Consider the following 15,035-nt stretch of genomic DNA (forward strand, 5'->3'; position numbering starts at 1 on the left):
AGTAGTTACAGTGCCTTTCCTTATCTTCAGCTCTTCTGCTGACATTCGTATAGACAACCGCCGATCATCTGCATAACCCGACGCACTTGTTCGGTGTCGTCTGGGGTTGTGCGTTTTGGTGGTCATCTCGAACGCGGCCCACACTCTATAACTTCCTATCTATCTCTTAAGTGTTTAATTCACTTAAATAAGCACTTTAAACTCACAGCTTTAACACCGCACACTTGCACTAACAGTCTATGAGTCTTTGTCATTTTTCCTAATTTGGAGAAAAACCTTACGTTAACGCGTTGTCAATTTTGCAGTGACAAGAGTTCTCACACTGACTCCGTTAGCTTGGTCGCAGTTTGCACTATTGCTTCATTTTGGTGGTTTCCACTTGCTGACATGTCTCTAAATACGTAGGCGTGGGCACCATATCCAAACCAGCGCGATTTTGAACGTGTGGAACCATTCACTGAACTTTTCATACGTATTTTGTAGATAACGGCATAATTTGTGGAAGTCTGAAGTCATTGTTTACGTTTTCTAGGTCATTGACGTATAAAATGAACAGCAATGTTCCTCTTGTACAATCCTGAGACACACCTGAACTTACTTCTGCTTCTACTGATTACTCTCCATCCAAGATAACATGCTGCGTCCACCCTACCAAAAAATCTTTTTGCTTTTGGACAGTCAAGAAATACCGTATATACGTGACTACCTTGCTGCCTTATTTCATGTACTGATGGATGTCGAAAACTGATGTTTTATGAATCCTTGGTGGCTCGCAGGGAGGAAGGCGTTCTGTTTGAGGCACTTCATTAAATTTGGCATCATAACACGTTCTAGAAATTGGACAGCAGATGGATGTCAATAATAATGGATAATAGATTCATCTATTGCTTCTGCTGCCATTCTTGCAGACAGTTGTGACCAGTGCTGGAAACAGCTTTTTGTTTCAGAGATGCATGGTATATTATAAATTAGAATGAGAGCTAAATGATCTGAAAATTCTTTGCAGAAAATGATGAGGATTCAGAATGTATTACTAGTGATTAGAATAAAGTATTATTGTTAATGAATGGTAATTCACGTGAAAAGATCAGTGAAGCCATGATAACTGGTACAATTTCAAGTACTCGTTGCCGTTCACTTCACAATGGTTTGTAATGGAGGTAGGGAGAGATGTAGAAAACGGTTCTAATTGTGTATAGGAAATTTATTTCCAACTTGCCTTCTGCAGAATATTTTTGGTTTCTTATTTCGTTAACGATAACATTAAGCCAACGAAACTTGTCATCGTTAGACTACGCACGTGGATACTCTGTATCCCGAAAACTAGTTGTGCTCCTTGTCTCCATGCTCGAAATATCATTGTTGCTTAAAGTACTTCAATATACACTCCTGGAAATTGAAATAAGAACACCGTGAATTCATTGTCCCAGGAATGTGAAACTTTATTGACACATTCCTGGGGTCAGATACATCACATGATCACTCTGACAGAACCACAGGCACATAGACACAGGCAACAGAGCATGCACAATGTCGGCACTAGTACAGTGTATATCCATCTTTCGCAGCAATGCAGGCTGCTATTCTCCCATGGAGACGAACGTAGAGGTGCTGGATGTAGTCCTGTGGAACGGCTCTCCATGCCATTTCCACCTGGCGCCTCAGTTGGACCAGCGTTCGTGCTGGACGTGCAGACCGCGTGAGACGACGCTTCATCCAGTCCCAAACATGCTCAATGGGGGACAGATCCGGAGATCTTGCTGGCCAGGGTAGTTGACTTACACCTTCTAGAGCACGTTGGGTGGCACGGGATACATACGGACGTGCATTGTCCTTTTGGAACAGCAAGTTCCCTTGCCGGTCTAGGAATGGTAGAACGATGGGTTCGATGACGGTTTGGATGTACCGTGCACTATTCAGTGTCCCCTCGATGATCACCAGTGGTGTACGGCCAGTGTAGGAGATCGCTCCCCACACCATGATGCCGGGTGTTGGCCCTGTGTGCCTCGGTCGTATGCAGTCCTGATTGTGGCGCTCACCTGCACGGCGCCAAACACGCATACGACCATCACTGGCACCACGGCAGAAGCGACTCTCATCGCTGAAGACGACACGTCTCCATTCGTCCCTCCATTCACGCCTGTTGCGAAACCACTGGAGGCGGGCTGCACGATGTTGGGGCGTGAGCGGAAGACGGCCTAACGGTGTGCGGGACCGTAGCCCAGCTTCATGGAGACGGTTGCGAATGGTCCTCGCCGATACCCCAGGAGCAACAGTGTCCCTAATTTGCTGGGAAGTAGCGGTGCGGTCCCCTACGGCACTGCGTAGGATCCTACGGTCTTGGCGTGCATCCGTGCGTCGCTGCGGTCCGGTTCCAGGTCGACGGGCACGTGCACCTTCCGCCGACCACTGGCGACAACATCGATGTACTGTGGAGGCCTCACGCCCCACGTGTTGAGCAATTCGGCGGTACGTCCACCCGGCCTCCCGCATGCCCACTATACGCCCTCCCTCAAAGTCCGTCAACTGCACATACGGTTCACGTCCACGCTGTCGCGGCATGCTACCAGTGTTAAAGACTGCGATGGAGCTCCGTAAGCCACGGCAAACTGGCTGACACTGACGGCGGCGGTGCACAAATGCTGCGCAGCTAACGCCATTCGACGGCCAACACCGCGGTTCCTGGTGTGTCCGCTGTGCCGTGCGTGTGATCATTGCTTGTACAGCCCTCACGCAGTGTCCGGAGCAAGTAGGGTGGGTCTGACACACCGGTGTCAATGTGTTCTTTTTTCCATTTCCAGCAGTGTACGTCTCATGGGTGTTTCATGAAGCATGTGCTGAAACAATATCTGAAGAACTTTCTGTGCTATATCTGACGTTATCTCTATGCACTTAGTTAGTTTTGAACTCAGGATACACCAGATATTTGGTAGTTGTTTATTATATCGTATCCCATCATGGGACACCCGTCCTACGATATTACCGAGATTGACTGCTGCGCTGCATGAATAATACTGCAATGTTTTCTTTCTTTCTTTCTTTTTCTTTTTTTCTTTTTTTTTCTTTTTTAAAGAGGAATGATACGTGTTTGGTTTCAATTTTTGTATGGTCTTACAATGGCCAGAGAACATTTCTGTACACCATTATAACAGAATCATCTAAAAGCTACGGAAATATAGGGATGCGTATAGATTAGCATTTGTCTAAACTGTATTCACAACGGAACGCTAAGTATCCGTAATGTTTCAGTACAAACAGACCTGACTTATCTTCCCCATCGTTTTAACACAAAATTATACAACAGTACTATTGCCTTGTTCGATTTCCTGCCTCATTCGACAAGGAGACAGAATTGATCCGGCACAGCTACTCATAATAATTTTATCGTTAACGAAAATGAGATCTCTAAATTCTCTGACCGTATGTAGGGAGCATTCCCCAATGACATGATTGTTTTGAAGTCGTGCGTTTAATTACCATAGAAAACTTTAAAGTGAGAAGAGGAAATTATTTGGTTAACAATAATGTTTTCTTGGAGAAAAGTTTCGACGTTCTTCCTGACGTTTTTGTGGCCTGAAGATGACAGGTAGGGCACTTTCGAAAGTGACTCCGTTACCCAGCTGAGTGAATGTACCGCGGAAATGCATACAGTAAGCTAGCATTCCCCTTCCGAGATAACGGTTGTGTAGTCTAGACTAATGGTTCTAACAAGACGAGGATAGAGTACTCCGACACTGGTTCCCTGCAGTGATGATTTCCGTTCAAGGCCCCTGGTTCTTAGCGTTCACAGAGTGCTGTTGGACGCCGATGTGTCAATCGTGCAGTTCTGTTTCAAGCTAGTGTCACAAGTTTTTGAACCAGTATACCGCTACTACTAGTTTATGTGAATTATCCGTGCGTCTCCGTTTACCGGGTTCCAATTATTTCGTCCGTAACCATGGAAATCAATTCTGCATTCGTGGCAGCATTTTTTGATATTTTCGTTCACCCTTTTTGCCAGAATTGCTAGTGATTATTTCATTGTGTTTTCACTTTCAAGGAACTTTCTATTACTTTGAACAACTGCTTTTGTAGAGGTACAATTAAAACATTTCACCTAATTTAACTGTGGCTATTTGCCAAAACATTGTGCCGAGAACTTTTCACGAAATTTCAATTGCCAACTTTCTCCTCCGAATGCGAAAATATTTTGTTGACGCCGACCTACATAGGGAGAAATGATTATCGCAGTAATATAAGGAAAATCATAGGTCTTAAGGAAAATTTTAAATGTTCATTTTTCCAGAGTATTTTCGAGAGCCTCTGTCAGGCACTTAAGTGTGAATTGCAGAGTAATTATGCAGATGTAAGTGTAGATTGTGATACTTACACTAAAACACCGTTTCATTCGCTCCGTGTTTCAGTTAAGCTATTATTTAGAAGCATTAGCTTTCAGTTTTCGACTGATTTTATATAATCGTTGCATTACGGGAACTTCTTTCATTATTACATTTCCTTATGTGTGTATTAAAGTCATGTGCCTACCTCCAGAGCATATGTGTAGGGGTAATTAGGTGGAACCTTTGTAACACTGGAATAGGAAATTAATCTATCTTGTGGTACACTGTCCTCCCTTTGTCAAGAAGTCGTTATTATGTGTGATTGGCTTACTCAGCTTTCCATCCTAGCGAATAGATGGATTACTTGTTCCTCATCCAGCGTTTGTTTACCGTCTTAATGTCAGAAATCGATTTGTAAATGAAGTGTGAAGATAAACAATACCTTTTCAACAGCCACGCGTAGCATTTTACATTCCCTAAATGCAAAGCAGAGTATAGTATAAAAGTACCATAAAAGTTTCAAAATGTTAGAAACTATCTCCAGTTTTTGTAGATACTTTCTCTGGGACCCAAACAAATATTTTATTACTGTGAACAGGAATCCTGAAGTCATTACATGAAAGTCATTTAAAAAATTGAGTACCACATCACTTTTGTCACCCTCAGGAAGTGGACGAAGTAAATGGGTGACTCTGTAGTGATTTCGACATATGAATAGGTTAAGTACGACGGGAAAACGGTAAGAGACATTAGGTTGGAAAAGTGAAGCTGTATGTATTTTGGGAACTGAGTAGGTTAATTCTGCTGGGTAAACGAGAACAGCTACACTCCTGGAAATGGAAAAAAGAACACATTGACACCGGTGTGTCAGACCCACCATACTTGCTCCGGACACTGCGAGAGGGCTGTACAAGCAATGATCACACGCACGGCACAGCGGACACACCAGGAACCGCGGTGTTGGCTGTCGAATGGCGTTAGCTGCGCAGCATTTGTGCACCGCCGCCGTCAGTGTCAGCCAGTTTGCCGTGGCATACGGAGCTCCATCGCAGTCTTTAACACTGGTAGCATGCCGCGACAGCGTGGACGTAAACCGTATGTGCAGTTGACGGACTTTGAGCGAGGGCGTATAGTGGGCATGCGGGAGGCCGGGTGGACGTACCGCCGAATTGCTCAACACGTGGGGCGTGAGGTCTCCACAGTACATCGATGTTGTCGCCAGTGGTCGGCGGAAGGTGCACGTGCCCGTCGACCTGGGACCGGACCGCAGCGACGCACGGATGCACGCCAAGACCGTAGGATCCTACGCAGTGCCGTAGGGGACCGCACCGCCACTTCCCAGCAAATTAGGGACACTGTTGCTCCTGGGGTATCGGCGAGGACCATTCGCAACCGTCTCCATGAAGCTGGGCTACGGTCCCGCACACCGTTAGGCCGTCTTCCGCTCACGCCCCAACATCGTGCAGCCCGCCTCCAGAGGTGTCGCGTGAATGGAGGGACGAATGGAGACGTGTCGTCTTCAGCGATGAGAGTCGCTTCTGCCTTGGTGCCAATGATGGTCGTATGCGTGTTTGGCGCCGTGCAGGTGAGCGCCACAATCAGGACTGCATACGACCGAGGCACACAGGGCCAACACCCGGCATCATGGTGTGGGGAGCGATCTCCTACACTGGCCGTACACCACTGGTGATCGTCGAGGGGACACTGAATAGTGCACGGTACATCCAAACCGTCATCGAACCCATCGTTCTACCATTCCTAGACCGGCAAGGGAACTTGCTGTTCCAACAGGACAATGCACGTCCGCATGTATCCCGTGCCACCCAACGTGCTCTAGAAGGTGTAAGTCAACTACCCTGGCCAGCAAGATCTCCGGATCTGTCCCCCATTGAGCATGTTTGGGATTGGATGAAGCGTCGTCTCACGCGGTCTGCACGTCCAGCACGAACGCTGGTCCAACTGAGGCGCCAGGTGGAAATGGCATGGCAAGCCGTTCCACAGGACTACATCCAGCATCTCTACGATCGTCTCCATGGGAGAATAGCAGCCTGCATTGCTGCGAAAGATGGATATACACTGTACTAGTGCCGACATTGTGCATGCTCTGTTGCCTGTGTCTATGTGACTGTGGTTCTGTCAGTGTGATCATGTGATGTATCTGACCCCAGGAATGTGTCAATAAAGTTTCCCCTTCCTGGGACAATGAATTCACGGTGTTCTTATTTCAATTTCCAGGAGTGTATTAAGTAGGAAAAGTATAGTATGGTGTCACTAATGTTCCTAGACTTATGCGAAGTTGTTAACAAAGGCGGAAAGAGAAGAAGTGGCGTCTTCTTGTTACCGATTTTTGATAAATCAAATTTCTGCATTTCAGGTAGTTGATGTGCGGGTGTATACTCCACTGATGAGTTGCCTCTGATGAAAAAAATAGGGTGAAGCTGTATTTCCAGAGATGCCACTCCAGAACAATTACGGTTAGAGGATCTATCTTCTTACAATTGAAGATGCACATTGAATTTTTAAGCGTACATGAAAATTAGAATAATCTGAAATTTCCGTGCGTATTAGGACTTCCGCAAATGGCAGGACGCCTAAACCTAAAAAATCGTAACAATCTACGTTATAGAGAGATGACTTTGAGTATTCTGGCTGTTAAATGGAGTCTGGTCAGAAACGGACTAAAACGACAAGCAGAACGTTTAAAGCTTTACTACTTTCGTCCGATATCGAATAAAATCAACACATAGCTACGGTGGGTATGAAATGAGTTCGCATGAAATCATGAAATGTCACTAAGAAAGACCAATAAGTAATTAATGAAAACAGCGAAGTCATTTTTTGTAATTATTCACAAAACTGATTAGTGGTGTAGCTTTGAGAAAATGATGTTCTACGGAGAACACCGATTTTATTATTTTATTTCGCCGAGAAACTATACTTTGAGATGGCAGGTGCTCTTTTAGTTTTAAGGGAATGGAACTCACGCGGCTTTTGAGAGAACTAAAGGCAATTTATTTTTAAAATTTAAATTTTATTGTCCGTTGTACTAAATGACATGTACGCATACACTAATTTTCGATCCATATTCCACGTCGAGTACATCCTAAACACGTAAATACTGAATTTTCAGCAGTGGAGTTTGATACCACTCATTGCGAAGAAGCTATAACTAAGCTTTGGTAAATATTTGGTGAAGGTAACGATTCAATGAAAGTTTTATCCTTGCACAAGAAACTGGCTGCATAATTTTTACACCGTTCTTACTGAAATTTAGGGAAGGTGAGTGATTTCATTTTCAAGCACATAAGCATTTACTGATTGTGTAAATGTAAATTGTGTAAAGTGTAGATTAATAAAACTGTACAGCTGAGATAGGAATCAACATATGGGTCTTTTGGTCTTCTCTGTACATATCATAACCTTTGTATAAATAAATTTTGTTGTTTGTATCTGTATGATTTACAACCAGTCTGGCACAATAAGTGTTGTTTTAGTCAATGATGTGTTGTATAGATGTACTTTAAATTCATCAGACATTTTTTTCCCTGCTAGAGGCTGTTAGGGGTAGATGTATCGATATTCTGATTATTGGTACCTTAATATATACCGTCGACAGTGTTTTAGTTGTTTTTTCTCTGTATCTAACAGTCTTCTCGCACACGCATCATATAATTTACTACCTTTCTCTTGTGCACGGTCGTAACTGCACCATGAAGTGAACTACACTTGTCATAATAAATTAACCGTTTTGCGTCCAGGCACCAACACTTCAGTACCTGACCTTCTGCCCAGGGGAATTGTTTGTGCCACAGATTCTTGGAATTATTAATCATCCTCAAAACATACAACCTGTAATAGCTGTAATTATCAGTCTGCAAATTAAGTAAATATTGATGTGATTTCCCGCAGCCATCAACAGAAATACCTGCAGTTATACCTCTAACATTCTGTACAACGACGTGTGGTCCAGGGTAACGGTGGATATGTAGGGTTTAAGGCGTACTCGAGGCTCGAAATATTTTTAGATTGCAAGTTGAAGCCTACTACGTTAACCAGTAGGAAAACACGTCACAAAATGCTGGTACGTGAATTCTGTTCATGTTTCTTCTTCATAGAACGTGTGCTGTCCTGTAGCTGTAACAGCCCTTGTCGCACTGTTCCCCAACGATGTTTTTCGATTGACATGCCGCTGCATACACATTCTTCATACTCCGGCCGATGTCTACCGCTGTTCGTTTAATGAATAAAGTAAGAGCATATGGACTATCAGACTAATTGTGTGATTGGATTGAAGAGTCTCTAGATAACAGAAAGCAGCATGTCATTCTCAATGGAGAGAAGTCTTCCGAAGTAAGAGTGATTTCATGTGTGCCGCAGGGGAGTGTCGTAGAACCGTTGCTGTTCACAATATACATAAATGACCTCATGGATAATATCGGAAGTTCACTGAGGCTTTTGCGGATGATGCTGTGGTATATCGAGAGGTTATAACAGTGGAAAATTGTACTGAAATGCAGGAGGATCTGCAACGAATTGACGCATGGTGCAGGGAATGGAAATTGAGTTTCAATGTAGACAAGTGTAATGTGCTGCGAATACTTAGAAAGAAAGATCCTTTATCATTTAGCTACAATATAGCAGGTCATAAACTGGAAGCAGTTAATTCCATAAATTATTAGAGAGTAGGCATTAGGAGTGATTTAAAATGGAATGATCATATAAAGTTGATCGTCGGTAAAGCAGATGCCAGACTGAGATTCATGGGAAGAATCATAAGGAAATGCAATCCGAAAACAACGGAAGTAGGTTACAATACACTTGTTCGCCCAGTGCTTGAGTATTGGCTCACCGGTGTGGGATCCGTACCAAATGGGATTGATAGAAGAGATAGAGAAGATCCAACAGAGCAGCGCGCTTCGTTACAGGATCATTTAGTAATCGCGAAAGCGTTACGGAGATGATAGATAAACTCCAGTGGAAGACTCTGCAGGAGAGACGCTCAGTAGCTCGATACGGGCTTTTGTTGAAGTTTCGAGAACTTACCTTCACCGAGGAATCAAGCAGTATATCTTGCGAAGAGACCATGAGTATAAAATCAGAGAGATTAGAGCCCACAGAGAGGCATACTGACAATCTTTCTTTCCACGAACAATACGAGACTGGAATAGAAGGGAGAACCGATAGAGGTACTCAAAGGACCCTCCGCCACACAACGTCAGGTAGCTTGCGGAGTATGGATGTAGATGTAGATGTCGTTTAGCATATGGAAAGTTTTACCTATTGCTGCTCCTTGTGTTACACTTGCATCGAGTTATGTAGAGCAAAAGTGCAGCTTTGCTAAATTGCCTAAGCGCTTTACTTCACCAGTGTACTACATCTCTACTGCCTCAATTCCCCCACCCCCACCCCCCACCCCTAGCGTATTGAAGAAGAAAAATAACATTATTATTGTGTTCAGGAACTCTGAGTTCTTCTTGTTCACAAACTCTATGAATATTCTGCAGCTTTTCAGATTTAAAGTGCTGTCAGTACTACGTTCACTTCTTAAGGAAGATTTTCTGTTGAGCCAATATGAGGAGATTTAGGGAATACTAGGATTAAGCGCTTCAGAATATGCTTCTAATAGCCGTGCCTGTTTGCTTTTACACCCCATCTATATTTTCGGTTTTTCTGCGCACACTGAAGTAAGAGTTTCTAAAATACATTCTCATTTTATCTTCGTAGTTTACGCATTTAATCACAAGAAGCTAGAAAAGATGAAAGCCACAAAATATCTTGCAGTAATAAGACCAGATGTGGACACAACCATTGTAGGGGTTTGATGGCCGTTTGTGATACTGCTTCTGTCTGAATGTGGACTTGGTGCAGGTGGCGGTGCGGTGTCGACGTCCGAGTCTGGAGAGTTTCCTCAGCTGCCCGCGGTGCCGGAGGAGCGCTACAGGATGCGAGGCGCCTCTGGCACCACGTCGCTGCTCACCTACACGCCGATCACGGGCTCCGACTACGGTGACCTGCTCTGCTTCGCTGTGAACGCCGTGGGCAGCCAGAGCGAGCCTTGCGTCTTTACCGTCCTGCCGGCCAGTAAGTACCGTCGACCACACAAACAAACAGTGCAGACTGCGGTAAGGGTTGGGGTTGGGTTGTTTGGGAGAAGAGACCTAATAGCGAGGTCATCGGTCTCATCGGATTTGGGTCGGCCGTGCCCTTTCAAAGGACTCATCCTGGCGTTTGCCTGGAGCGAGTAAGGGAAATCACGGAAAACCTAAATCGGGATAGCCGGACGCGGGATTGAACCATCGTCCTCCTGAGTGCCAGTCCAGTGTGCTAGCCACTGCGCCACCTCGCTCGGTGACTGTGGTAAGACTTTGTCCTTTACTTGTACGTGAATTTTAAGAAATACAGATTTATTCTCATTGCGCGGCCAGTAGTAAACGAAGTGCGCAAAATTGTGAGATAACTAGCTGTGCGGATACCGAGCAAGAAGTTATAAGGGGTGACAAAAAATTTTCAGTGCAAAGGCCGTACAGTGCAGAAATGGTACGCCATGAAGGCAAGATCGCCGTGAACACTGAGGCACTCAAGCCACCGATGCACTAGGTTGAAGATAACCGTTTGGCAAAACGTGGTGTCCTGCTACGTGAAGAGGTACGTAACTGGAATGAGATTTTCACTCTGTGCTGATATGAAACTTCCTGGCATGCTGTGGCTAAGCCATGTCTCCGCAATATCCTTTCTTTCTGGAGTGCTAGTTATGCAAGGTTCGCAGGAGAGCTTCTGTATGGTTTGGAGCGTAGGAGACTAGGTACTGGCGGAAGTAACGCTGTGAGGACGGGGCGTGAGTCGTGCTTGGGTAGCTCAGTTGGTAGAGCACTTGCCCGCGAAAAGGAAAGGTCCCGAGTTCGAGTCTCGGTCCGGCACACAGTTTTAATCTGCCAAGAAGTTTCTGGTACCTATCTGCCTCCCGCATGTCCTAGTCGGACAGGAATCGTCGTACCTTCACCCCAAGCGACCGAAGGTGTGGTAATCGCATAGCGAGAGAAGCACCATAGTGTCTCCCACTTGAGTCGGTATTATCTTCTGCGTTACGTGTGCAATATAGGGACGTGAGTTATCACGAACCTATAACACACCGTGTCGCCCTGTTCCCAACAATGTTTTTCGATAGACATGCTGCCCCATGCACATTCTTCACACTCCGATGGATGTCTTTCGGCAACCAAATATAGAATAATAGTACGTTGTACCTGATTGAACGTATTTGGTAATAATGTCGCTGTAGTTCAGGTTTACGCGTCTACAGCACGCAAGTCGGTAAGACACGAATGCCACACTAACCCCTTGCCTTCATGTCGGTACTGGCGGGCCCGCTTCGGAAACGCGCTACGTGGCGAATATTCATTTTACTATTTATTTAATATGATTTCATTAGGTCCATCAAGCCCTCTGTTACATTCGACCAGTGTTTCACATATGCAGTACCGTTTTTGTATCATAGACACATAAGAAACAGCGGATATAAAATGACAACCAGTATTAATATGGATTGAGTACTGTAAGTAGGCTGTTAATGTTTTCTTATCGGCAACGTTACGTAGCGCTCTGTATGAAAATCACTGGCTGTGCTGTGTGCAGTCTGTGGCTAGTTTGCATTGTTGTCTGCCATTGTAGTGTTGGGCAGCTGGACGTGAACAGCGCGTAGCGTTGCGCAGTTGGAGGTGAGCCGCCAACAGTGCTGGATGTGGGGAGAGAGATGGCGGAGTTTTGAAATTTGTAAGACTGGATGTCTTGAACTGAAATATACATTATGACTTTTGAACACTATTGAGGTAAATACGTTGTTTGTTCTCTATCAAAATTTTTCATTTGCTAACTATGCCTATCAGTAGTTAGTGCCTTCAGTAGTTTGAATCTTTTATTTAGCTGGCAGTAGTGGCTCGCTGTATTGCAGTAGTTCGAGTAACCAAGATTTTTGTGAGGGTAGTGATTTGTGAAACGTATAGGTTAATGTTAGTCAGAGCCATTCTTTTGTAGGGATTTTTGAAAGTCAGATTGCGTTGCGCTAAAAATATTGAGTGTCAGTTTAAGCCCAGTCATGTATAATTGTTCAAAGGAGACGTTTCATAAGTCGACCCTTAGCCGAGGATACCTCACTGGAATCTTCTGATTTTGTTCTTGTAGTTTGTGTTATTAGTGTAGCTATTGTTTATTACTAGCGCGTAATCATAGAGAGAATTTCCTTTGTAGTTGTAGTTTTCATTCTTGTACAGTAAAACAGTTGTGGCATGCATGTAGATTTGCACCAAGTATTTCGCAGCTGCGCTTGCAATTAACGAGATATTATTTTCAATGTTATGTTAATGTGTTTTCTTATTTTGCTCTTCAAATTGTGTCGTGTGAAATATTGTGACAATAATGGCGTGTGAAAAACGTAATTCTAGGCTCCAAAGTAAACTGAGAAATGACAGTGAAGACGAAAGCAGTGTGTTAGCGCCACCATGTAATGAATCAACTAATGTTCAATGTAGTAATTTGTTAATTGTGCATAGGGAAATGGAGTGGGCTGCAAATAATGGTGTAGGCAGTGAAACAATTGGTGAACAGGGAAGCTTTATCGATCGATCGGTCGGCAACAGCTCGCCTCAGGATTCCGAAATGACAGGACACAATCTTGCAAATACTGTAGATTCAGGTTTTGCGTCCTCACCGTTTTTTCAAATACATCAAGACACATTTTCTGCTTTTCAAAATGCGTATATTGCCAGTTCAAATGCACTGCCGAATAGCACTGAGGAACATGTTTCAGACACCAGTGCACTGTTATTACAGTTAATGCAACAAATGGGACAAAGGCTACAAAAGTTAGACACAACGCTTGAACAAAATCAGAAACAAATGGGACAAAATCTTCAAATGTTAGACACAATGGAACAAAATATTCAAAAGTTAGACACATTGGAACAACACCAGAGACAAACACAGCAACAGTTAGACACAATGGAACAAACTCAGAGACAAACACAGCAAAAGCTTCAAAAGTTAGACACCACACTTGAACAAACACGTGAAGAGTTAACTACTGAGTTACATAACATTGAATCGAAATGCCAAAAAGTCTGTAATGACGTAAAAACACAAATTTGTGAGCATTTCCAACCTATTTTTTCGCGTCATGAAAATGCATTACAGAATCACGAAGCAGCCATAAAAGAACTGCAAACTATTGTTCATGAAAATCATGAGACCTTGCAAGCTAAAACTGACTCAGTTTCATCTACCGATTTGGTTACGCAACTTGCAAAAACTCAGGAAAACTTAAAGAACACAATAGATACGATTTCAACACAAATGGACACTCTGAAACTTGGTTCAGAAAAACACACAGAGGAAATAATTTCACTATTGGATAAAGTAGCCGAACTTTCAGATCAGTTCACTAACTTATCTAGAAAGGTAGATGATGCTCTGAATGACACAAGACCTGTAGCCTTCACTGACACTGAAGAACATAAACAAATTAGAAAATTCAAACAAAATCAAAATCAAATCAATACACTGTACAAAAGAGAAATCCGGGAAATACAAGATCAGTTGGCACAACTAATACAAGAATTACATATTTCAGAGGACACTCGCGCTCCAGTACGGGCAGAGGGACATAGAAATACGGAACAGCTACAAAATAATAACACAGGACACTTCGGAAATTATGAAAGAAATTGGCAAGGTACACCGAATTTTGTGATGAAACCGCCGAAACGAAGTAACAATGACCGACATGCGAATCGCCGAAACGATGACTTTGACTATAAGCTGTTCATTACTACACGTAAATTCAAAATATTTAAGAATTCTGGCAACGAAATTCATCCACAAGTGTGGCTCCATCAATTCCCTCATTGTTTTCCTCCCAACTAGTCATTAGAGCACAGATTTGAATTTATGTGTGGCTATTTAGAGAATGATCCAGCCGTAAGAATGCGATTGGTCATTCACGATTGCCACAGTGAAGGAGAAATTTATCATGCCTTCCTCTCAGCATATTGGTCACAAGCTACACAAGACCGAGTAAAACATAGCATCATAATGATGAAACATTTTGAACAATCTGAATTTTTCAGTCTAGTGAAATATTTTGAAGACATGTTGCACAAGAATCGGTCCCTGTCAAACCCATACAGCCCCTCAGAACTCATCCGCATTTGCTTAATCAAACTGCCTGAACATTTACGATATATTATTTTACCAGGACGTTGCAAAGACGACATTGAAGCTTTTCAGGGACTGTTACAAGAACTGGAAATTGACACTGACAATCGCGGAACGCGAAAACAGGAGCACAACAATTACAGGTCACATCTGTCACAATTCCGCGATGACAGAAATAATACACGACAAGGCTATTCTTACAACGCAAATCGTGACCAAAACAGACACCACCCGTATGCCAACCATTGGTAGAATTGTAGTTACAGAGAAAGATCGCATTTCCGTAGTAACGAATATGACAGAGATAAACATAGAAACAGACAATATGGGAACCAAAACAATTTGTAAAATTTTTGTGGGGCGCATGGGGGCTATGTAAGTAGGCTGTTTATGTTTTCTTATTGGCAACGTTACATAGCGCTCTGTATGAAAATCACTGGCTGTGCTGTGTGCAGTCTGTGGCTAGTTTGCATTGTTGTCTGCCATTGTAGTGTTGGGCAGCTGGATGTG

At 43.6% G+C, this 15,035-nt stretch overlaps 1 protein-coding gene across 1 annotated transcript in view; it reads left to right on the forward strand.

Annotated features, from left to right (window-relative positions):
• Positions 1-15,035, forward strand: part of LOC126187897 (nephrin-like) — an 878,271-nt gene that overhangs the window by 758,841 nt on the left and 104,395 nt on the right. Inside the window, exon 11 of the mRNA XM_049929248.1 lies at positions 10,188-10,400. Within this exon, the coding sequence (XP_049785205.1) occupies positions 10,188-10,400 (213 nt within the window). The remainder of the gene's footprint in view (positions 1-10,187; positions 10,401-15,035) is intronic.

The sequence above is a fragment of the Schistocerca cancellata genome, chromosome 5, assembly GCF_023864275.1.
Source record: "Schistocerca cancellata isolate TAMUIC-IGC-003103 chromosome 5, iqSchCanc2.1, whole genome shotgun sequence".
Taxonomy (NCBI): Eukaryota; Metazoa; Arthropoda; class Insecta; order Orthoptera; family Acrididae; genus Schistocerca; species Schistocerca cancellata.